Source organism: Rhinolophus sinicus, chromosome 1 (assembly GCF_057876585.1).
Source record: "Rhinolophus sinicus isolate RSI-liver-muscle chromosome 1, RSI-T2T, whole genome shotgun sequence".
In the NCBI taxonomy this organism is placed as follows: domain Eukaryota; kingdom Metazoa; phylum Chordata; class Mammalia; order Chiroptera; family Rhinolophidae; genus Rhinolophus; species Rhinolophus sinicus.
This window is the reverse complement of record NC_142501.1, coordinates 91,311,711-91,335,759: the sequence shown is the minus strand read 5'-3', so window position 1 is coordinate 91,335,759 and position 24,049 is coordinate 91,311,711. Positions and strand designations below refer to the sequence as shown.

At 39.1% G+C, this 24,049-nt stretch overlaps 1 protein-coding gene across 7 annotated transcripts in view; it reads left to right on the top strand.

Annotated features, from left to right (window-relative positions):
- Positions 1–24,049, top strand: part of RAD52 (RAD52 DNA repair protein) — a 30,472-nt gene that overhangs the window by 4,572 nt on the left and 1,851 nt on the right. For 2 of the 7 annotated variants that reach the window (XM_019711273.3, XM_088801616.1), the window contains exons 2-11: positions 5,114–5,218; positions 6,329–6,430; positions 7,000–7,093; positions 7,272–7,339; positions 9,050–9,168; positions 10,059–10,134; positions 21,065–21,261; positions 21,428–21,570; positions 23,163–23,246; positions 23,628–23,852. In XM_019711273.3, coding sequence (XP_019566832.2) covers positions 5,126–5,218; positions 6,329–6,430; positions 7,000–7,093; positions 7,272–7,339; positions 9,050–9,168; positions 10,059–10,134; positions 21,065–21,261; positions 21,428–21,570; positions 23,163–23,246; positions 23,628–23,852 — 1,201 coding nt within the window. In that variant the 5' untranslated portion in view covers positions 5,114–5,125. Of the gene's footprint in view, positions 1–2,547; positions 3,820–5,113; positions 5,219–6,328; positions 6,431–6,999; positions 7,094–7,271; positions 7,340–9,049; positions 9,169–10,058; positions 10,135–21,064; positions 21,262–21,427; positions 21,571–23,162; positions 23,247–23,627; positions 23,853–24,049 lie in introns of those variants that run through there. The other 5 variants (XM_074325199.2, XM_088801628.1, XM_019711274.3 and 2 more) reach the window with 4 other exon arrangements.

Sequence of the window (24,049 nt, the reverse complement as noted above, 5' to 3'; positions counted from 1 at the left end):
TACATTAAAATTTAAAACTTCTCATCAAAGACAACTTAAGAAAATGAAAGGGCAAGCACTGACACCTATCTTACAAAGGGCTGGTATCCAAGGTATGTAAAGAAGCGTTAGGGTTCAAGGCCAGGGACTAATGCTCTGTGGCCTGCTGCTCTACCCTCTGGACCTATGGCTCCATCTTCAAGTTATTGTGTTTATAGCTTGTATTTATAGCTGAATAGTTTTATCACCGTTTCCTGCCAACAGTGTATGAGCATCCTAATTGCTTCACATCCTTGCCAACTTGTGGTGTTGTCAGTCTTTATTTTTAGCCATTCTGGTGGGTGTAGAGCAGTATGTCATTATGATTTTAATTTTAGTTCTTGATTATAATGATGTTGAGCATACATCATTTTCCTGTGCTTATTAACATTTGTATATCTTCCTTTGTGAAATGCCTGTTCAAATCTTTTGCTCATTTAAAATTGGGTTATTTGTCTTTTTATTATTGAGTGTATGAGTTCTTTATATATCCTTTTTATATCCTGGATATCAGTCCTTTGTGGTTGCCTAGTCATTTTCCTACAGTTATTTTTGATAAGCAAAGTTTTACATTTTCATGTAGTCATTATTTTTCTTTTATAGTTATTGCTTTCTGAGTAGTAAGAAATTTTGGCCACCTCCAAGTTGTGAAGATATACTTCTATATTTTCTTCTAGATATTTTATAGTTTTTGCTTTTATATTTAGGTCCATGAGCCATCTCTAGTTTTTGTGAATGGTATAAATAATATTTTGCGAAAAATACTAATTTTTTCCCATATAGATATCCAGTTGTTCCAGCATCATTTGTTGAAAATGCCATTGTATTGCATTGTTACCTTTATTGAAATTCAGATGACTGTATAAAATGTCAGTTGATTTCTAGAGTCTCTTTCTGTTCCATTGATCAATCCTATGTCAGTACCACACTGTTGTATTACTGTAGCTTTATCTTAGGTTGGTGCAAAAGTAATTGTGGATTAAAAGTTTAAAAACAATTGCAAAAACTGCAATTACTTTTGCACCAACCTAATAGTAAGTCTTGACGTCATGTAGTGTAGGTCAGCAACTTTGTTGTTGTTTTTCAAGGTTGATTCGGATAATTTAGATCCTTTGCATTTTCCATGTAAATATTAGAGTCATCAGTTTCTTCAAAAAAAGATTGGTAGGCTTATGATTGGGATGGCACTAAATCTTTAGATTAATTTCGGAAAAATTAACATCTTAACTGTATTGTCTTCAAATATATGAACATGGTACATCTCCCTTTTTATTTAGGTCTTCTTTATTTTACTACTGGTTTGTTTTCAGTGCAGCGTCTTGCACATCTTTTGTTAAATTTACTCCTATGTTTTTTTTTAACTCTATTGTAAGATGGAGCCATCATTTGTATTGTTACTCTGTACATAATGTGCCATTTTTCTCTGATTGCTTTCAAGGTTTTCTCTTCTTTTGGTTTTTAGCAGTTTGCTTCTGGTGTGTTTAGGTGTGATTTTCTTTGTATTTATCCTGCTTTGAGGTTTACTGAGCATTCTTAAATGTATACATTTATGTCAGTCACCCAATTTGGGAAATTTTGAGTCATTATTTTTTAAAATATTTTTTCCCATTCTCTTTAACCTCTTTTGGGACCTCAATTGTATGCGTGTTAGTCATTTTGATATTAAGAGCCCGCAGAACCCTGAGGCTCTTTTATTATTTTCAATCTCCCCCCCTTTCTTTGGATTGTATAATTTCTATTGAACTATCTTTGAGTTCACTGGATTTTTTTTATGTGTAACTTTGCATTTTGTGAACAGGATTGACAGTTGGGATGATTTCTGAGCTTCTTGGTTCAAAAGTAGTTCCTGTTACTTTGTAAGTATAGTGAATATGGCTTCTTTATTAGAAGACTTTTTTGGGGGGATGGTTGTATGTCCTTAGAATTTTAGGTTGTCTCTTGAATCCTAAGTTTGGATCCTAAAGTTTCCCTCTTTTGCCCTTCAGAGAACAGTTTTAGAGGATATTGATTCTCCAAGACTGCCTCATTGAGTTCTGCATACACTTACTTGTCTCTCCTTTTTTTCCTAGACTACTCTGGTCTACCAGAACTCTTTGTCAGTATCTTCATACGTAGGTTTCTTTTTCCAGGCGGTGATTTTAGTTCCACTTAGGCTTGCCATCCTCCTATTCCCTCTTCTATGCATTTCCCTTCCCATCTGGGTCCCACCTTGCTCTCTCCTTAAAGAGATTGGATGACAGTTTCTAGAAACTGATGTTTACTTTTTCTACTTCTAGGCAATTTAAAGCTTGTAGTATTTTCAGTTTTCTAATTATGTTAGAAAATATGGGATATTTGTGGTTTTACTTGTTCTTCTTGTTGGTCTGTATAGATTTTGGAGGATGTATTAGGATATTTGGTTTTCTGTAGCTGCTATAACCTTGGATATCAGGAAGTCTTTCCTAACATTTATTTATTTATTTATTTATTTATTTATTTATTTATTTATTTATTTAAGGAGAGTGTAGCTCACAGTGGCCCATGTGGGGATCGAACCGGCAACCTTGGTGTTTGTTATCAACACCACGCTCTAACCAAATGAGCTAACCAGCTACCCCTAACATTTTATTTTGAAAAAGTTGAAGCCTTCAGGAAAGTTATATAATAAATACATATATACTCTACCTAGATTCATACATTTGTTACTTTGCTTTATCTTTTTCTTTCCCTCTTTTTGCACATGTGTGCTCTTGCACGCAATTCATATTTTATTGAATAATTTGAGAGTAAGTTGCAGAAACATGCCAACTTACTCTACTACTTTATCATATATCTCCTAGTAAAAAGATCATTTTCCTACATAACCATGATATAATTATCACACTCAGTAAATTTAACAGCAATAAAATACCAGCATCTAATATGCAGTCTATCATCAGATTTCCCCATTGTTCATATAATGTCCTTTATAGCTTTTTTTTTTAAATCTAAAATCCTATCAAGGATCACACAGTGCCTTTTAGTTGTTGTGTCTCTTTAGTCTTCTTTAATCTAGAAAAGTTCACTAGCCATTTTGTTTTACTTCGTTTTATTTTTTGAGACATTGACATTGTTTTTAACCTTTTTTTTTGTAATTTTATTGGGGAATATTGGGGAACAGTGTGTTTCTCCAGGGCCCATCAGCTCTAAGTCGTTGTCCTTCAATCTAGTTGTAGAGGGCGCAGCTCAGCTCCAAGTCCAGTCACCATTTTCAATCTTTAGTTGAAGGGGGCGCAGCCCACCATCCCATGGGGAATTGAACTGGCAACGTTGTTGTTGAGAGCTCGGGCTCTACCCAACTGAGCCATCCAGTCCCCCCTGAGACATTGACATTTTTGAAGAGTCAGGGCCTTGTAGATTTGAACTTGTCTGATTATTTCTGTATAATTAGAATCATGATTAGATTGGTAGAAATACTACTTAAGTGATGTTATGACCTTCTCAGTGCATACATCAGGAAGCACATGATGTGACTGTTATTGGTGACATTATGTTTGATTATTTGTTTGAGGTTGTTATCTACCAGATTTCTCCATTGTAAAGATATCTTCTCCCCCCCCTCCGCCCCCCACTGCATATTTCCTCCAAGTGCACGTAGTTTATTTAGGAGATGACCCCAGGACATACTGGTAGAGGAGAGGGGATGTGAGATGGGAAAGAAAAGACATTTAATGAAGGGTGCGTTGTCAAGCCAGTTGCCTACCACTGGCAGGCAACCAAACTCCGCTGGGGAGCTCTGGAGCCAGAGCAGAATGCCTGGCTCAGCGTTACCTCACAGAACAGGTAAGAAATCTAGGGTCTTTACACACCAACTCCTGTCAGTCACTGAGGGCTGCCCCTAGGGGCATCAATTTTCTGGGCTTCTAGCTTTTCATAAAAAGGTGCACAGTGGGCCCTGGGTGCCAAAGGAAGCCTTCAGGTAAAGAAATGCAGATGTTGGCATTTTCCTTTTTTTTTAAAGGAGGGCACAGCTCACAGTGGCCCATGTGGGGATTGAACTGGGAACCTTGGTGTTATTAGCACCGCACTCTAACCAACTGAACCAACCGTCCACCCCTAGATGTTGGCATTTGGAAGTTAGGCCAGGGTGCACTATTGTGGTAAGAGCTGAAGGCATAACTGGCAGAGCACCCATAGTGTCTGCTCTACCTGGGTATCCCCGAACCTGGAGTTTGAGGCAAAGGCTCATGTGCTTATTTTTCAGGAAGTGTAATTCCAGGAAGCAGAAGTGAGGGGAAAGAGGATCAAGGAGACATGGAAGATTAAGTCAGTTCAAGGGTACATTTCCAGGCTGGCCACCCCTTCCTTGGTAACAAGTCCATCTGACTGCTTGATTTTCTAAAGCCGTCTCCCAGGTGGATGTCTAAAGTACCATATCCCAGGACAGTCCACCCAAAGGAAGGAAGAAGATTTGCCCCTCACCTTCTGTATCTCATTGGTAAAAGCTTTGCCCTGTAGTACATTGACTCCCCAGAACTTCCAGGTTGTGTATGTGTGGGCAGCAAGTGGGTCCCACAGGTTCTCACACCTCAAAGTCAAGAGGGAAGCCAAGGGTGGGAGGTGAGAGGCGCCCGCATGAGCAGGAGTAGGGATCATGGGTTATGCCTATATGCCGTTGGTTAGAGCCCATGCACATCTGGTCTGCCTGATGGTAGCCGGGTTGGAGAAAAGAGGTCAGGGACCTCAGACACTGCTAACACCAAGAAGACTTGAGGTGCAGCTTGAGATATGCCTGATACATTTGGATTCTACTTGTGTTTAACAGATATGCACATACATACACATAAAACACATACACAAACACAATCACATAAAAAAACACAACAGCTGTCTCTTGCTGGTAGGGATCCAGCCAAATTTCATTTCAGCCCGTATTTTTCGATATAAGCTTTCTACAATAAAGACACTTTACTTTTATAATAGGAAAATATGAACAGTTTTAGAAAGGAAGGGAGAGCAGTAAGCTAAGCACTGAGGAACTTAGTCCCTTGATTGGGGCAGTGCTTTATCTGATTTTTAGTAGACGTTTGGACCATAGCTTTTTTTGACATCTTTTTTTAATCTTCTGTTTGTGTAGAGGTCAACCAGAATGAACGTGTCTGGGACTGAGGAAGCAATTCTTGGAAGCCGTGACAGCCATCCTTCTGCTGCCAGTGGCAACTCTGTATTATGCTTTGGACAGGTAACTGGTTTTTCCACAGCTAAAGAATGAGGTTAAGTGAAAAACATATGAGGAAGCAATTTGTAGAGCCTGTCATGTACACGTGTCAGCTATTTATTGTTGCTGGTTTTTCCTGTAGTTGCATTATTTGGGAGTCTTTGATGAACTCTCAGGGCATTTAGGACCTTTAGCATCAAGACTAAGAGTAATAGGAATTCAGCTTTAAATTCTTTTTAGTTTCTGAATAGATTACATACTCATATGACATAGCATTCAGAATGAAGCAAAGACCACATGTAAACAATCTCACTATTTCCCTATCACTCCCGCCCGCCCGCCTTTCACCTAGTTCTCTCTCTTGGAGGCATCCAAAGTTTCTGGTGTCGTATTCTTTGTGGAGCTATCTTGTGCATATAAAAGAGGTTCTTGCTTTGTCCACCCAAATTCTGTCTTTGTCTTTACCAAAGATCTATTTGTGAGTATTTATTTCACTTAAAGGGGGCAGGGGAAAACTATCAAGGGGACAAAAATCCAAACAAGTAGTGGTACATTTATCTGTGTAAGATGGGCAGTTGTTCATTTGGAGAAGAGGTGCACAGCTTTGGAGAGGACAGTGGAAGGAAGAGTCCCTGTCATGTTTTCTCTCGCCTACTCCCTTACCTGCGTAACTGTCATAGGCAGACGTGGAGGTGGGGTTTGTTTCCCAGTTCTGGCTGGAGAAAGTTTTGTAAGGATGGTGGTAATATCTAAAGCAGTGTCCTCAAAATGTGGTCCAGTGACCCCTGGGGTTCCACGAGACCTTTTCAGAGTCCATGAGGTCAACATTACTTTCATACTAATACGAAAATACTACAGCTTTTTTCAATGTCATTCTCTCGCGAGTGAATGGTGGCGTTTTCCAGAGACTGCACGGCCCGTGCTGATACTAGTGTCTGGTGACTAGTGGAGTGTGTGAGAAGTTCCTCGGTTTTAGTTCCTAATGTTGATAGCTATAACCCACGTAAACAAAAGCTCTTAGGGTCCTCAGTACTTTCTGAGAGTGGAAAAGGGTGTGGAGACCATAGTGTTGGAGATTCGCTGATGTAAAAGCATGGTGGAAATGTCGATTTCATTTTCTCTTTTTGCTTGTAGTACCAGTATGCAGCCGAGGAGTACCAGGCCATCCAGAATGCTCTGAGGCGAAGGCTGGGCCCGGAGTACATAAGCAGCCGCATGGCTGGAGGCGGCCAGAAGGTAGGAGAGTTTATGTACCTGCGTAGTGGGTGCCCATGTGGCCGATTTCTCAGATGGCCTTGCCAACTCCCTCTCTGGGTCCTCATGGACACAGGAGATCTCTTGTTCACTGTTGCCAGATGTTTCCTAGTGTCTTTGGGAGGGATTGGGTTCCAGCCTTCATTGTCATCTGAAGTGATCCAAGCACTGTCTTGAGACTTACATAGCTGCCATCATAGGATTTCTGCACAATCTTTTAAAAATGGGTTTCTTGCCATTTGCTTCTAGTTTTAACTTTTGTGTATGTTTTTGGTCTCCTATAATGTATGTCAACCTGAGATGTGTACTTTCTTGGAAACTGCTAAGCGAGTGAATATCTTTCCCCATTGAGTCTAATCCCTCCAGATAGAACATTTGTTCTAACTGGCTCCTTCAGGAAGGATCTTTGAAATAGGTTCACTGAGAATTTCCCTGGAATATTGAAGGGCAGTTTTGTCAAATAAGCTAGTAAGGAATAAATTAATTTTGATCTACATGTAAGTATGGCAAGAAATTTTAACGAGTTTTGTTTTCTTTAATGTTTTTTCCAGGTGTGTTACATTGAGGGTCACAGGGTAATTAATCTGGCCAATGAGATGTTTGGTTACAACGGCTGGGCCCACTCTATCACTCAGCAGAATGTGGGTGAGTGTGTTTCCTGGCAGTGGTGACTTCTCATTTCCCTTACTTGGCATTGTCCAATTTCTGCTATGAGTAGTTTGTGGGTGAGGATGTGGGGTAGCTGTGTTTGGCTGCCAGCAGGAAGAATCTGGGTGAGGTACAGGGATCAAAATCTTCTGCTGGATTTCTCTCCTGCCCCTAGATTTTGTGGACCTTAACAATGGCAAGTTCTACGTGGGAGTCTGTGCGTTTGTGAGAGTCCAGCTGAAGGTGAGGGTGATGGAATAAACCTGCTGCCTCCAGAATGAGAGGCCGGTGAGAGGGAAGGCGCAGGTAGGGAGGTCTGTGCGCTGTGGCACAACCCAGCCGGAGAGCTGGGCCCAGGGCTGTGTCTCAGCCAGTGTTCTCAGGATGGTGGTAGTCATTCTTACTCGTGTGCCCCCTAAAGGAAATTTGAAAAACTCTTGTTCTCTGCACATTTTAAAATTGACACTTAAAAGTTTTCAACATAAATATATTTTTAGGGATATTATAAAATTTGACATTCTAAAATAAATCTGTCCTATCTTTTTAAAACTGTAACATGATTCTAAATATCATAAAGGATTAAATATTGTCATCCATTTAAAAAAATACATGAGCAAACAATTTTTTTAAAGCAAGCTATTCATTAATTATAAGAAATTTTACCAGAAATAGAAATGAAAAAAAAAGAAATTTTACATTGTTTCTTCTTGAACTCATAGTTCCATTCTATTTATCTATTGGGTTTTATCCTAGTATAACACATATTTATCATTGAAATCTTTTATTAATAATCTTATATTTCTCTGCATGTGTGAGTGTGTGTGTATGTATGTATGTAAAACATTAAATTTTTTTTTTTGTAAATTTCCAGTGACTTCAAGGCTCTAAATAATAAAAAGTTTCTTCTGGATTGAGTTACTGTTACAGGTATTATTAACACACAATTGATCAGTCAATTGTGTTTATGTGGATGAGACAATAAAACTACATCAGAATTTTTATACTTAATAAAAATAAAATTTTATGGAAAGTACATTTCTTAATGAGATGGATAAAGCTGTTGTTTTTTCCAGTTAGTTTATATATCTATAGTTTGATATTACTTATTCCTAGACAGAACATTTAGCGTTAATTCTATTGTGAATTTTAATTTTTATAACCTTATTCAGGTAAATAAACTGGGAATGGAACATTTTACATTATAGAGTTATATCATAGAGTCGTTCAATGCTTTGAATGCTTTTCAAAAATCATAGAGTGCTATCATCAAAAATTATATTCAGTTCTCTATAAGCTATCAACTTGATCAGCTCCACCTTCACTGTTGGTGAAAGCCAAGAAATCGATACCACCTGACTTGTGAAAGGATTTGCTGTCCAATCATTAGTGTCTGTTAAATACAATATTTCAAATTTTCCTTTATTTGGTGTCCCAGAGGTTTTTATACCTTTGGGTAATGCACCGTAGTGGGATTTGGGGTGGGTTGGGTATGTGCATTTTTTGTTTTTTGGTTTTTTTTTAAACTTTTATTTAAGCATGGCTTTCCAGGACCCATCAGCTCCAAGTCAAGTAGTTGTTTCAACCTAGTTGTGGAGAGTGCAGCTCACAGTGGCCCATGGGGGGAATCGAACCAGCAACCTTGTTAAGAGCACCATGCTCTAACCAACTGAGCAAACCAGCTGTCCCAATGCATTTTTTATGTAGAAGAGGAAGTGGGAAAGGAGAGTTGTCTTGGCATTTTGACCAAAGTCACATTTCCAGGCGGATCAGGTCTAGGAAATAGCACTGGGGGTTGATTCTCTTAAATTCTCGGTGCTCATGTGCCCTGTAGCAGGACCCCTGGGTTCTGTGTGCCCAGTTTGAACACTGCTGCTTGAGGAAAAGAAGAGCTGTGGAAACAGGGACACAACTGCAACTTCTTACGTGAGACTTGAACTCCTTTTCTGCCCCCAGGATGGTTCATACCATGAAGACGTGGGCTATGGTGTGAGTGAGGGACTCAAGTCCAAAGCCTTGTCTTTGGAGAAGGCCAGGAAGGAGGCAGTGACAGACGGGCTAAAGCGAGCACTGAGGTGAGCATAAGGGTTGGAGCCTAACCGCCTTCATTCAGTGCTTGTCTCAGAGCAACGTGGGCTTTTTTGAAAATACACTCACCTGGTTCAAAAATCAAAGAACGTGTCTCACTCCCACCCTCGCCTGTCTGCCCTGTTTTCCTACTGTCTTGTGTTTTCCCAGTGCTTCCTTATGGTTAGGTCTCCCCATTCTGGGAATAAGTGGTGGAACACTATGTTCTCTATTCTGTACTTGATTTTGCACTCCCAACTTCTCTACTCAGTAATGCATCTTGGAGGCGTTTCCACATGAGCACATAGATAGCTTCCTCGTTCTCATTAATACACCTAAACACCTCTTCATTGTGTATATGAAAATTGGTTACATGTAGCAGGATTTTTAACCTTTTTTGAGGTCATAGATACCTGTGAGAATTGAAGTGAATTGAATCACCAGAAAAATACATATATAAACATGCACCAAAAATTTACAATACCATAGCCTGTGATGGAGTGCGTATTTCCCCAAGTACAGAACGTGAGTCCTGGGGGATTGCGCCCCGAAGTGTGTGCTGTTAGTGGGGAATTGGAGCAGCCCTCCGACAAAGTCTCTGTTCTGGAATTTTCTGTCCATGTCGGGATGAGCTAATGGGGTTTTGTGAACGGTTTCTTAGTCTTTTCACACTCGTTGCCTCTCCTTACAGATGGGGATTTGTGACTGTTAGGCCATATCATCACAACCCAATACAGTGCAGGAATATGGCAGGTGCTCAGTAAACAGTTTTGAATGTGTATTGGGGTCCATTTCCTCTGCTGCAGTTGAGAAGCAACTCGAATCTAGTTGTCACTCTGTCCGTTGATATTTACATGGACCAATTCGCAACTGTTTCACTTTTTTCCCTCACCCTTAGGAGCTTTGGAAATGCACTTGGAAATTGTATTCTGGATAAAGACTATCTGAGGTCACTGAATAAGCTTCCACGCCAGGTATGTTAGAAACTGATGAATGGAATGCATTGCAGTAAAGATATAACTAATTCTCTGTCATGGGTTGAGTATCTGGGAATCAAGAGAGAAGTGAAGACTGGGTTCGTTAGAGGGTCTGGAATACGTTCAGGCTTCTTGGACTATCAGAGCTAGAGGGACTAACCACCTTATTTTACAGAAGAAATTGAAGCCTAGAGAGTTTGTTACTTGTATATAGAGAGAAACGTGCTTGGCATGGTCTGTGACGCCTCCCAAGGAATGCCGAGCCCTCTGTAGCACCCATGTCATTTCCTAGAAATACTCAGAATCTGCCCTGTTCAGCCTTCTTGCTTTTCCTTAGCTCTGGCGTCTTTCAGGTTTGGATCCCCCTGTTTCTGTCAATGCCTGTCCCACTATCTGAGCGTTTGCCTTTGGAGAATGGGGTCTGCAGCTCAGCATCCCCGGACTCACACTTGGCCTGGGCTGTCAGGCTCTGCAGGGCTCCTCGCTGGCATTCTCTGAGGTCCCTGCAGTGCTGCCACCTAGGGCACATTCCCTCCTGGACGTGAGGGGTTCTTTTTCTTGTGGAGCCCCTAATACAGATATGTGTGAATTGGCATCTGCCAAAACTCCATTTATTTTCTTTTTTAAAATCCTTTTTATACATTGTTGGACTCAGTTTGATAATATTTTTGTTAAAGATTTTTGCATCTGTGTTTACAAGGAATATTACAGTTTTTTCTTTTATTATTGTAAAAGACATGTAACATAAAATTTTCCATTTTTAGGAAAAAAAGAACAAAAACAAAAGAATTTACCATTTTAACCATTTTTAATTGTACAGTTCAGTAGTGTAACAGATCTCTAGAACTTTTTTATCTTGTAATACTACAACTGTACACCCATAAAACAATTCCCCTTTCCTAAACCCTTCTGGCCCCTGGTAACCACCATTCTACCTTCTCTTTCTATGATTTGACTACTTTAGACCTCATATAAGTGGAATCATACAGTTTTTGTCCTTTTGTGACTCACTTACTTCATTTAGCATAATGACCTCAAGGTTCATCTATGTTGTGGCATGTGCCAGAATTTACTTCCTTTTTAAGGCTGAATAATATTCCTTTGTTTGTACATAGTAGCATATTTTGGGGTTGCTTCTGTCTTTTGGCTGTTATGAACATGGGTGTGCAAATACCTCAGGACCCTGCTTTCAATTATTTTGGATATATATTCAGAAGGGGGGTTGCTGGATCATATGGTAGTTATTTTTTTATTTTTTGAGAAACTTTAATACTGTTTTCTGTAGTGGCTATATTGTTTTGCAGTTCAACAGTGTACAAGGGTTTCAGTTTCTCCACTTCCAACACGTGTTATTTTCTATTTCTTTTGAAAGTAGCTTTCCTGATGGGTGTGAGGTGATATCTTATTGTGCTTTTGATCTGCATTTCTCTGATGATTAGTGATCTTTTCACATGCTTGTTGGCCATTTGTCTCTGATCTTAGGAGAAATGTCTATTCAAGTTCCTTACCCATTTTTATTTGGGCTATTTGATCTTTTGTTGTTGATTTGTAGTAGTTGTTTTTTATATATTCTTATCAGAAATTGGTCACCCCTTATCAGAAATTGGTCACCTTTTACGTTTTTAAGTTTAATGTAGTCCCATTTGTCTATTTTTGCTTTTGTTGCCTGTGTTTTTAGTGTCATATCCAAGAATTCATTGCCAAATCCAATGTCATGAAGTTTTTCCCTATGTTTTCTTGTAGAGTTTGGGGTCTTAAGTTTAGGTCTTAATCTATCTTGAATTTATTTTTGTATGTGAGGCAAGTTAGGGGTCTAACTTCATTCTTTTGCATGTGGATTTCAAGTTTACCCAGCCTCACTTGTTGAAGAGAATCTCCTTTCTCCATGGAGTGGTCTTGGCACACATGTTGAAGATCATTTGATCATATACGCAAGGGTTTATTTCTGGGCTCTGTTCCATTGGTTTGTATGTCTGTCTTTCTGGCAATACCATACCATTTTGATTACTGTAGCTTTGTGTTATCCTCCAACAAGTGGTGTGAATCCTCCAACTTTGTTCTTCTTTTTCAAAAGTATTTTTACTATTTGAGGTCCCTTGAGATTAATATGAATTTTAGGATGAGTTTTTTATTTATGCAAAAAATGTCATTGGAATTTTGATAGGAATTGTGTTAAATCTGTAGATCATTTTGGTAGTATGGACTTCTTAATATTAAGTCTTCCAATGCATGAACATGGATGTCTTTCCATTTATTGTGACTTTTAATTTCTTTTAGCAATTTTTTGTAGTTTTCAGTATACAAGTCTTGCACCTTCTTGGTTAGGGTTATTCATAAGTTATCTTATTCTTCTTGATGCTATTGTAAGTAGAATTTTTTTCTTAGTTTTCTTTTCCTATTGTTTATTATTAGTGTATAGAGACACAACTGATTTTCATGTGTCAATTTTGTTTACTGCAAATTTGCTAAATTTATTAGTTCTGTGTGTGTGTGTGTGTGTGCGCACGCGCGTGCGCGTGCATGTGCATGTGAAGTCTTTAGGGTTTTCTACATGTGAGATCTTATCACCTGTGACCAGAGATAATTTTACTTCTTTTAGAAACTGGATTCCTTTTATTTCTTTTTGTTGCCTAATTGCTCTGGCTAGGACTTTCCATTATATTGAATAAAAGTAGTGAAAGTGATCTTACAGGAATAGCTTTCCATCTTTCACCATCGAGTATGAGGTTAGCTGTAGGCTTTTCATATATGGCCTTTATTTTGTTGAGGTAGTTTTCTTCTATTCCTAGTTTGTTGAATGTTTTCACCATGAAAAGGTATTGCATATTGGCAAATGCTTTTTCTGGATCAATTGAGATGAATGTGTAGTTTTTGTCCTTCTTTCTGTTAATGTGGTGTATCACATTGATTGATTTGTGGATGTTGAACTGTCCTTGCATCCAGGAACAAATCACACGTGGTCATAGTGTATAATCCTTTTAATGTGCTGTTGAATTCAGTGTGCTAGTATTTTGTTGAGGATTTTTGCATCAGTATTCATCAGGAATATTCATCTATAGTTTTCTAGTTCCCCTTATCCGTGGAGGATACATTCCAAGACCCTAAGTAGATCCCTGAAACTGTAGATAGTATCAGAAGTCTTAACAAATTTAATATATATGTGTTATTTGTGTATATATATATGTATATTAAATTTGTTAAGACTTGTTTTGTAGCCTAATCTGTGGTCTGTCCTGAAGAATGTTCCATGTGTACTTGAGAAGAGTGTGTATTCTACTGCTGTTGGATGGAGTAGTATACCATAAATGTCTGTTAGAGCCAGTTGCTATAATAGTGTTCAGATCCTCTATTTCCTTATTGATCTGCTGTCTGGTTGTTCTACCCATTATTGAAAGTAGGGTGTTGAAGTCTCCTATTGTGTTGCTATGTATGTCTGTCTTCCATTCTGTCATATTTTGCTTTATAAATTTAGGAGCTCTGGTATTTGGTATATAAATATTTAGAATTATTGTATCTTTTTGAGTAATTGACTCTTTTATCATTATATAGTGTTCTTTTTTGTCTCTTGTAATAGTTTTTGACCTAAAGTCTATTTTGTCTGATATTAGTATAGCCTTCTCCTGCTCTCTTGGTTTTCATTTGCATGGCATATCCTTTTTTTTTTTTTTTTTAATTAAAGTTTATTGGGGTGACAATTGTTAGTAAAGTTACATAGACTTCAGGAGTACAATTCTGTAATACATTGTCTGTATCTCACATTGTGTGTTCACCACCCAGAAAACATGGCATATCTTTTTCTGTCTTTCTATCTTAAGCCTATGTGTGTCTTTAGATCTAAAGTGAGTCTCTTGTAGAAAGCATACAGTTGTATCTTTTTTTTTTTTTTAATTCACCCAGCCATTTATTTCTGATTGGGGAATTTAATCCATTTATATTTAAAGAATTATTGATAGGGCTTATTATTGCCATTTTGTTCATTGTTTTCTATATGTCTTTCAGCTTATTTCTTATTCCTTTCCCTTTTCCTTTCTTTGTGTTTTGGGGATATTTTGATAGTGACATGATTAGATTGCCTCTTCATTTCCTTTTGTGTATATTGTACAGATATTTTCTTAGTGGTTACCACTGCAATTATGTATGTAAAACATCTTAAAGTCATGGCATTCTCTTTTAAGCTCATAACTTCAATTGCATACAAAAACTCTAGTCCTTTACAACTTCACCCCACCCCACTTTATGTTATTGATACTACAAATGACATCTTTATATATTGTATACCCACTAACATAGATTTATAGTTAATAAAGTTTTAATGGTTTTTAAATTTAAATTCTATGTTCCTTGTGTAGTTTTAATGGTTTTTTGTTTAAATTCTGTACACCAAAATCAAAATAATATAGGTTACTATATTTGTACATGTATTTACCTTTACTGGAGAACTTTTATTTATTTATTTATTTTAAAGATTTTATTGGGGAAGGGGAACAGGACTTGATTGGGGAACAGTGTGTACTTCCAGGACTTTTTCCAAGTCAAGTTGTTGTCCTCCCAATGCCAGCCGTGGAGGGCGCAACTCAGCTCCAGGTCTAGTTGCTGTTGCCAGTTGCAGGGGGCGCAGCCCACCATCCCTTGAGGGAGTCTAACCAGCAACCTTGTGGTTGAGAGGACGCGCTCCAACCAACTGATCCTGAGTCATCTGGGAGCTCAGCGGCAGCCCAGCTCAAGGTGCTGTGCTCAACCTTATTTGCAGGGAGGCATCCCTAGCGGGAGTCGAGGAATTGAACTGGCAACCTTGTGGTCGAGAGCCAACTGGCCCATGTGGGAATCGAACTGGCAGCCTTCGGTGCCAGGAGTATGGAGCTCCAACCGCCTGAGCCACCCGGCCGGCCCCGAGAACTTTTATTTTTATATGATTTATTTTACTAATATCCTTTTGTTTCCATTTGAAGGACTTCCTTTAGCATTTCTTGAAGAGCAGTTCTAGTGGTAATGAACTCCCTTGTTTATCTGAGAAAGTCTTAATTTCTCCATTTTTGAAGGATAGTTTTGCTGGATATAGTGTTCTCTGAATATGTGACCCCACTCCTTTCTGGCCTGTAAGATTTCTACTGAGAAATTGGATAATCTTATGAAGGCTCTCTTGTATGTAATGATTTGCTTTTCTCTTGCTACTTTCAAGACTTCTCTTTCTCTTTAACTTTTAAAAACTGAGATAAAATTGGCGTATTACATTAAATTACATTAAGTTTCAGTTGTACAACATAATGATTCAATATTTGTATATATTGGGAAATGATCACCACAATAAGTCTAGTTAACATCTACCACCATAGTTACAATTTTTTTCTTAAGATGAGAATGTTTAAGATTTACTCTTTTAGCAAATTTCAAATCTACAATATAATACTATTAACTATAGTCACCATGGTGTGCATTATATCCCCATGACTTATTTATTTTATAACTGGAAGTTTGTACCTTTTGACCCCCTTCACTCATTTTGCCCACCCCGTACTGCCTCTGGCAGTCTGTTCTCTATACCTATGAGTTGTTGGTTTTTTTAAATGATTTCACAAAGAAGTGAGATTGGTATCTGTCTTTGACTTATTTCATTTAGTATGATGCCTTCAAGGTCTATTCATGTTGTTGCATATGGCAAGATTTCCTCCTCCTTTATGGTGAATAACATTCCATTGTGTGTGTGTGTGTGTGTGTGTGTGTGTGTGTGTGTGTGTATCCAATTTTCTTTAACCATTCATCCACCAATGGACTCTCAGGTTGCTTCCATGTGTTGGCTATTGTAAATAATGCTACAATGAACATGGGGGTGTAGATACCTTTTTGCGTTAGTGTTTTCATTTTCTTCAAATACCCAGAAGTGGAATTGCTGGATTACATTGTAGTTCTATTTTTAATTTTTTGAGGAACCTCCTTATTCTTTTCCATAGTGGTTTCACCAGTTTATATTCCTACCAACAGTGCATGAGGGTTCCCTTTTCTCCACATCCTCACCAATAACTGTTACCTCGTCTTTTTTCATAAGAGCTATTTTTAACAGGTGTGAGGTGATATCTTGTGGTTTTGATTTGCATTTCACTGATAATTAGTAATGTTAAGCACCCAAGCACCTTCTTATGTACCTGTTGGCCATCTGTGTGTCTTCTTTGGAAGAATATTAAGATCCTCTGCCATTTTTTAATCAGATTGTTCTTTTGCTATTGAGTTGTATGAGGTCTTCATATACTGACCCCTATTTATTAATCCCTATTTGGATACTAACCCCTATTCAGTTATATCATTTGCAAATATTTTCTCCCCTTAAGTAGGTTGTATTTTCATTTTATTGATACTTTCCTTTGCTGTGCAGAAGCTTTTTAGTTTGATGTAGTCCCACTTATTTATTTTTGCTTTTGTTGCTTTTGTTTTTGGTATCCAGTCCAAACAGTTTTCACCAAGACTGATGCTGAGCAGCTTATTGCCCGTTTTCTTCTAGGAATTTTATGATTTCAGGTCTTAGATTCAAGTCTGTACTCCATTTTGAGTTAATTTTTGTGTATGGTTTTAATAGTGGTCCAGTTTCATTCTGTTACATGTTGCTGTCCAGTTTCCCTAACACAATGTATTGAAGAGACTGTCCTTTCTCCATTGTATTTTCTTGGCTCCTATGTTGTAAATTAATTGACCATATATATATGTGGTTTTCATTTTAGGCTCTTACTCTATACCATTAATCTGTATGTCTGTTTATGTTAATACCATACTGGTTTGATTTCTGTAGCTTTGTAATATAGTTTGAAATCAGGGAGCATGATGCCTTCAGCTTTGTTCTTTTTTAGGTTGCTTTGGCTATTTTGGGTCTTTTGTGGTTGCATACAAATTTTAGGGTTGTTCTATTTCTGTGAAAAATGCCATTGGAATTTTGAGGGATTGCATTTAGTCTGGAGTTTGCTTTGGGTAGTATGGACATTTTAATAATATTAATTCTCCCAATACGTGAATACAGAATATATTTCCATTTATGTGTGTCTTCTTCAGTTTCTTTCATCAGTATTTTGTAGTTTTTTTTCAGTTACACTCTGTCACTTCCTTGGTAAATTTATTCCTAGGTATTTTATTCTTTTTTATTCAATTGTAAATGAGATTGTTAATTTCTCTTTCTGATAGTTTGTTATTAGTGTCTTGTCTTTGACTCTTCACATTTTGATTATAATGTGACTTGGTTTGAATCTCTTTGGGTTTATCTTATGCGTAGTTCTTTGAGCCTCTTGAATTTGAATGTCTTTTCTTTCCTCAGATTTTAGAATTCTTTAGCCAATAATCTCTCTGCCCCTTTCTTGCTCTGTTTTCCTTCTGAGACTCTTTTAATACATAGTGTGATAGTGTCCTGTCAATGCCTTAACCTCTCATTTTTCTTCATTCTTGTTTGTTTCTCTGCCTAGATGATTTCAAATGACCTGTCTTCAAGTTGGCTGATTCTTTATTCTGCCTGATCAAGTCTGCTGTAGAACCTCTCTAGTGAATTCTACAACGTTGTTTGCTTCTTTTTTATGGTTTCTCTTTCTTAATATTCTCATTTTGTTCATGCATCATTTTCCTGATGTCATTTAATTGTGTTCTCTTTTACCTCATTGAGCATCTTTGACAGTTATTTTAAATTCTTTGTCAGGTGGCTCATAGATTTGCATCTTTTCCCCCACATATTTGATATTCTGTTTTTTATTTTATTGCCTTGTTTGAATAAGATCTGCATTTCTTTAAGGCCAGTTTTTGGAGCTTTATTTTGTTCCTTTGATTGGGCCATGTTCTCTATTTCTTTATATGCCTTGTGATCTTTTGTTGAGATTTGGGCATTTGAAAAACAACTACCTCTCCTGGTCTTTATGTACTGGCTTTGTGTAGGGGAATATTTTTTGTTTTAATTACTGTTGACATTCAGTATTATTTTATATTAGTTTCAGGTTTACAGAATAGCAGTTAGACATTTATATAATTTATGAAATGGTCCTCCTGACTAGTCTGGTACCCACCTGGCACCATACATAGTTATGACAATATTATTAACTATATTCCTTATGCTGTACTTTACATCCCTGTGACTATTTTGTAATTACCAATTTGTACTTCTTAATCCCTTCCACTTTTTCATCCAGCCCTGTAACCCTCCTTCCATCTGGCAACTATCAGTTTGTTCTCTGTATCTATGAGTCCGTTTCTATTTTGTTTGTTCATTTGTTTTGTTTTTGAGCTTCCACATATTAGCAAAATCACATGGTATTTGTCTTTGTCTTAGTTCACTCAGCATAATACCCTCTAGGTGCATCCGTGTTATTACAAATGGCAAGATTTCATTCTTTTTCATGGATGAGTAATATTTCGTTGTATAAATGTATCACATCTTTATGAAGTGAGTCTCTTGTATGCAGCATGTATAAGTGTCTTGCTCTCATCCATTCAGCCACCCTATGTCTTTTGATTGGAGCTTTTAATACATTTACATTTGAAGTAATTATTGATAGGTATGTAGTTATTGCCATTTTATTATTCATATATTTGATCTTTCTTCGTTTTCTTCCTTCTCCCCTCCTCCTCCTCGTCCCTTTTACATTGTAATACTGGGTTGGTGGTGATGAACTCCTTTAGCTTTTTCTTGCCTGTGAGCTGGAATCTTGTCTTGATTTTACGTTGGCCTGAGTGCTGTAGCTTCTCAGCTGGTCACTGGAGTGCTCACAAAGGTATTGTAGTCTGTATATTGTTGGTAACTCAGTGTCTCTGTAGGGGCAGGTTGGCCTGGAGCTTTCTAGTCTACCATTTTGCTGACATTATTTCTTTTTTACTCTTTTTAAATGAATTTTTAAATGAAGTACATTACACACATACATCACAATGCATAAATCACAATGGCACAGAATGATGAATTTTTAGAAGTGAACACAGCTATTTACCTCCCAGATAGGGAAATAGAATACTAGCAGCACCCAGAACCCCTTTTTCCCTCCCATTCATTACCTTGACTTTCTCTTTTCAAGAGTAACTACTGTCCAGACTTCTAGCCTCATAGATTATTTTCTCTTGTTTTTAAACTTTATATAAAGGGAATTGTACCATGTAAGCTTTATAAAAATTGATAGAAGTATTAAAAAGCACAGAGACGTGTAGACAAGTGCACATATTGTGAACATTCAGCTTGATGAACTCTAAACCCAAACAGCGACATAACCAGCATCTGAATCAAGACGAGACAGTCCCAGCACGTCTCAGTTGGGCCCCTTGCGGTCACTGCCAACCCCTGCCCTTCTCATCACAACCAAGCAAAAGCACTTCTAACAAGATTGATTAGTTTTGACTATTCTGTACTTTTTGGAATCAAACAGTTTAACTGTTTTATTTGGCTTTCATTTAACATGTTTGTGAGATTTATTCATGTTCCATGGAGCATTTTCATTGCTGTTGGCCTTTCAATTGCATGAGTATCACACAATTTTTTTTCCCATTCTGACTTTAATAGACGTTTGAGTTTTTGTAGCTTTTGTTTGTTTTGAATAGGGCTGCTAGTAGCACCCTTGTACGTGTCTTTTGGTGCATGTACACACTCATTTATCTTGGGAGTTATTGGCTCAGGATAGGCATATGCTTAGTTTTAGTAGGGTCTTCCGGTTTTCCAGTGTGGTCGTACTAGTTCACACTCCCACACAACAGCATATGAGTTCCAATTATTCTGTATCTTCAGTAGCACTTAGCATTGTCAGTCTTTTCAATTTTTCAAAGCCCATTTTTCAACTTTTGTTTTGGTAAAACATACATAACAAAATTTACCATCTTAACCCTTTAAAAATGTACAGTTCAGTGGTATTAAAAACATTCATAATGTGCGGCCATCACCACCATCCATTTCTATAACTCTTTTCTTATAAAATTGAAACTGTCTACCACTAAATAGTAACTCCCCACTCCCTTAATCCTACAGCCCCTGGCAACCACCATTCCACTTTCTGTCTGATTTTGACTACGCTAAGTACCTCACGTAAATACATACACGTCCTGTGTGACTGGCTTTCACTTAGTATAATGTCCTTAATCCATGTTGTAGCCTGACCTCATTTCTTTTTAACCTACTCATTTACTTTCCAGTGTAGATAAGAAATTTCTAGTATAATTTTTGTTTTTAGGTTATCTCTATCAAAATGTAGTTATCTCAATCCCACGTTTTCAGTTATTCTATCAGCATCAATATTATGAATTTAGAGATAAGTTCTCCCAAGTGAAAAAACTCTGGGTTTCTATAGTGCTCATGGCTTGGGGAGTAAAAAAATTTGCCAGATGAAATACACAATCTTACTTCTCTCCATTTGGCTCGATTCAGGAACAACCCCTATTGGCCTACATCCTACTTCAGTGCTTTCCAAGTTTTCTTCTTCCTGTTATATGAAGGACATTTATATAACAGGCTTGTGCCACAGCATACATGAGGCTTCTTTAGTGATGAGGGCTGTATTTGCAGGAGCAAGTCCTTGAAGAAAGGGCAGAGAAGGTGTAGGTTTCCACAAAGATTGTGTGATCATTTCCGTTGGAAAAAAAGATAAAAGGTAGACAGCATCAGACAATCCAACTAGCTGCCAAGGAAAGATTCAAATTTGACTTTACAGACCATTTGCTGTAAGTCAAAAACTAACATAAGATTCCTTTTTAATCAAAACTTGAATCCTGAATGGCATGACATAGAAAATGAAATTCCTTTGCTCCTCTTCGTATAATTAAAAATGAAGTGTTGGAGCTTTTGTGTCAGCTTCTCTGTACATGGAAGGAATGATGGGCAGAGGATTGTCAGCTACCATTTTCTAGAAATCTAGATCTTTAAGACAGGGAAGAGAAAGGAAGTGGAAGAGCAGTTGGAGAATTTATTTCCCTCTTCTCTTTCTTCCCTTACTAGTTGCCTCTTGAAGTGGATTTAACTAAAGCGAAGAGACAAGATTTTGAACCATCTGTGGAACAAGCGAGATACAGCAGCTACCGGCAGAACGTGGCTCAGGGACCCCCAAAACCGCAGGAGGTGACCTCCCCTTGCAGACCAAGCCACTCAGATGATGCCCACATTGTGATTCAGGGGGAGAAGGACAGCAGCTCCCGGTACGGGACCTGAGTTCTTTCTTTCCTCTCCTGCCTGCTCGTGGGGTCGGAGTTACCTCCTTTTCTTCCCTCAGAGCCGGCGAGTGGGTTGTGCTCCCTCAGAAACTGTATTGTTTGCTCAGTTAACTCAGGAATGCACTCCCACCTTGTTGCTCCTCTGATGCAGACGCCTGGCCTCTGCTGTGGAGAGCGATGCCACCTACCAGCGGAAGCTCCGGCAGAAACAGCTGCAGCAGCAGTTCCGGGAGCAAATGGAGAAGCAGCAGCAAGTTCAACTCTCTGCTCCGTCGGTTGAAAAGACGAATCAGGGTGTGTGAAGAGGACGGGTGCAGAGGTCCCAGGGAGGACTGCTCTGGAGGAGGAAGTAGCCTGATCCTCGGCCAGTCGGTTAGGTCCAAACCAAAGTTCAGTGGGACTTCCTTTGTTACAGGCTAGAGGGGCCCCCAAAATTAGGCTAGTGAAATCCTGCGATGCATTTCCCCATTTCTAGAGACACTGATCTTTTTGAGGGGGAAGAAACGTAAAACTAGAAATTTCAGGGTACAGACCTTTGTTTTGCTTCAGTTACTTTGGCTATCTGCACTAGGAAGGCTTTCTGAAGCTATCGTAGAATATGAGGTGAAATTGTGTTTAAAGATAACGGGGCTTTTGGCAGTTACTTTTCCATGGATGTTAGTTTCTTTCATAGTCCAGATCCAGTGGGAGTAGCAGGCACAGGTTATGTTTGGAGTGTTTCCCAGATACAAACAGAAAGGGCTTACCCCAGACCAGCTGGAGTTTTGCCCAGCTTCTCCCTAAGAATTATGAAGATTCATAGACTTGCTTCATGTTTGGTTCGTTAATGTGCCCCTCAGCTTTGACAGGCTGAAATTAATATAGAAAAAAACCTTAACTTACTGTGCTGGGCTGTTCTTAGTAAGGGTTATTCTGGATCTTTAGCTTCCAAACCACTGCAGAAGTTCCCGGGCTGAGGGGGGGATGAGTCCTCCAGGATTCCCCCCGCCCCGATTCAGAAAACCAGTCATTATTTTGGTTTTACATATTGTATTTCTGCTTAAGATTTTCTTGGAACAAAGGTGATAGATAGCTTTAAAAAGTAAAGACTAGGGCCGGCCTGGTGGCTCAGGCGGTTAGAGCTCCATGCTCCTAACTCCGAAGGCTGCTGGTTCTATTCCCACATGGGCCAGTGGGCTCTCAACCGCAAGGTTGCCAGTTCAATTCCTCGAGTCCCGCAAGGGATGGTGGGCAGCGCCCCCTGCAACTAAGATTGAACACGGCACCTTGAGCTGAGCTGCCACTGAGCTCCCGGATGGCTCAGTTGGTTGGAGCGCGTCCTCTCAACCACAAGGTTGCCAGTTCGATTCCTCGACTCCCGCAAGGGATGGTGGGCTGTGCCCCCTGCAACTAGCAATGGCAACTGGACCTGGAGCTGAGCTGAGTCCTCCACAACTAAGACTGAAAGGACAACAACTTGAAGCTGAACGGCACCCTCCACAACTAAGATTGAAAGGACAACTTGACTTGGAAAAAAGTCCTGGAAGTACACACTGTTCCCCAATAGAGTCCTGTTCCCTTTCCCCAATTAAATCTTTAAAAAACAAACAAACCAAAAAAAAAAAGTAAAAGACTAAACCAGATGTCTTCTAATAACCTTTCTATTTTGCTGCTAAAAGAGAAACTTTTCTATTTTCCCTCAATTCAGTGAGAAGAAAGGAGTCTCTTTAATCTCAGATAGATCTATAGGTAGGACTGGGACTCAGGAGGCTTGAATTCTGCTACTGGCTGTGCTCTGAGCCAGAGGAGCCCTGGCAGCTGCACTTCGGGCTGCTCCGCCAACAATTTGGTTAGTGCTTCTTTGGTTGTGTGCCTCTATACGAGTGTCCTTTTTCTGTAAACCGCAGCAGCGCCACCGGGGCCGCCGTGGAAGCACAGCGCTCCCCAAACCGATGGTTCCGAACCCCTCGCTGAGAAAGGCTCCCTTGCAGGTCAGTAGAGCCGAAGGAATGTACGTATTAATTAGTAAATACCTATGAGATGCTTGTAAGTTACTGTGCTGTATGCTTTGGGTAGGCACGGATGCATTCCAAAAGGCATAAAAATCCTCATTTCTGTTTTATAGCTCCATCCAACTTTAGAAAAAGGACTCAAAATGGATCAGTGGCAGTTCTGATAGCACATATTCAGCTTCTCTGTGGTCCTACCTAAGAGAAGCCTCAGTGTGCTTTTGGCAGGGGAGGTCAGGGAAAGAGAAACCCTAAAAACCATCATGGGGCACTCATGACGTGGGATGTCTTGTGACCTATTTTTCCAGGGCTTTATGAGAACACTTCTTTGCTACGTTGTCCTGTGATTTTTTGTCCTTGCAGACAGTCTTGAAATGTGGGCTGTGCCTGCAGATGCAGGGGACAGTGTTGTCAAGCCCTCGTCTAGAAAAGAAGCAGAACCAGAACCACACCAGACCCCCGCCACGCTGGCCCTGAGGAACCAGACGGTGACCCAGAACAGGACCCCACAAAGCCTTTGCCACCAGAATCCACAGGCAAAACCTTGTCCATGGCTCCTCCAAACACCCAACGTCCAACACGTAACAGGTGGCAAAGTGTTTTAGGAACAAAAACTGAAGGGAGACCCTGGGTTGAAGTCAATGAATGTTAAAGAAGGAATAATATTCCACTTAGGAAGGTGGATAGTCATGGCAGAGGACTAGCAGTGAGGCCGAAGAGGGTAACTGGTTCGAGGGCTGAAACTTGTCCTGTGGGGCCCCGACTCGAGGTGTAACCATTTGTAG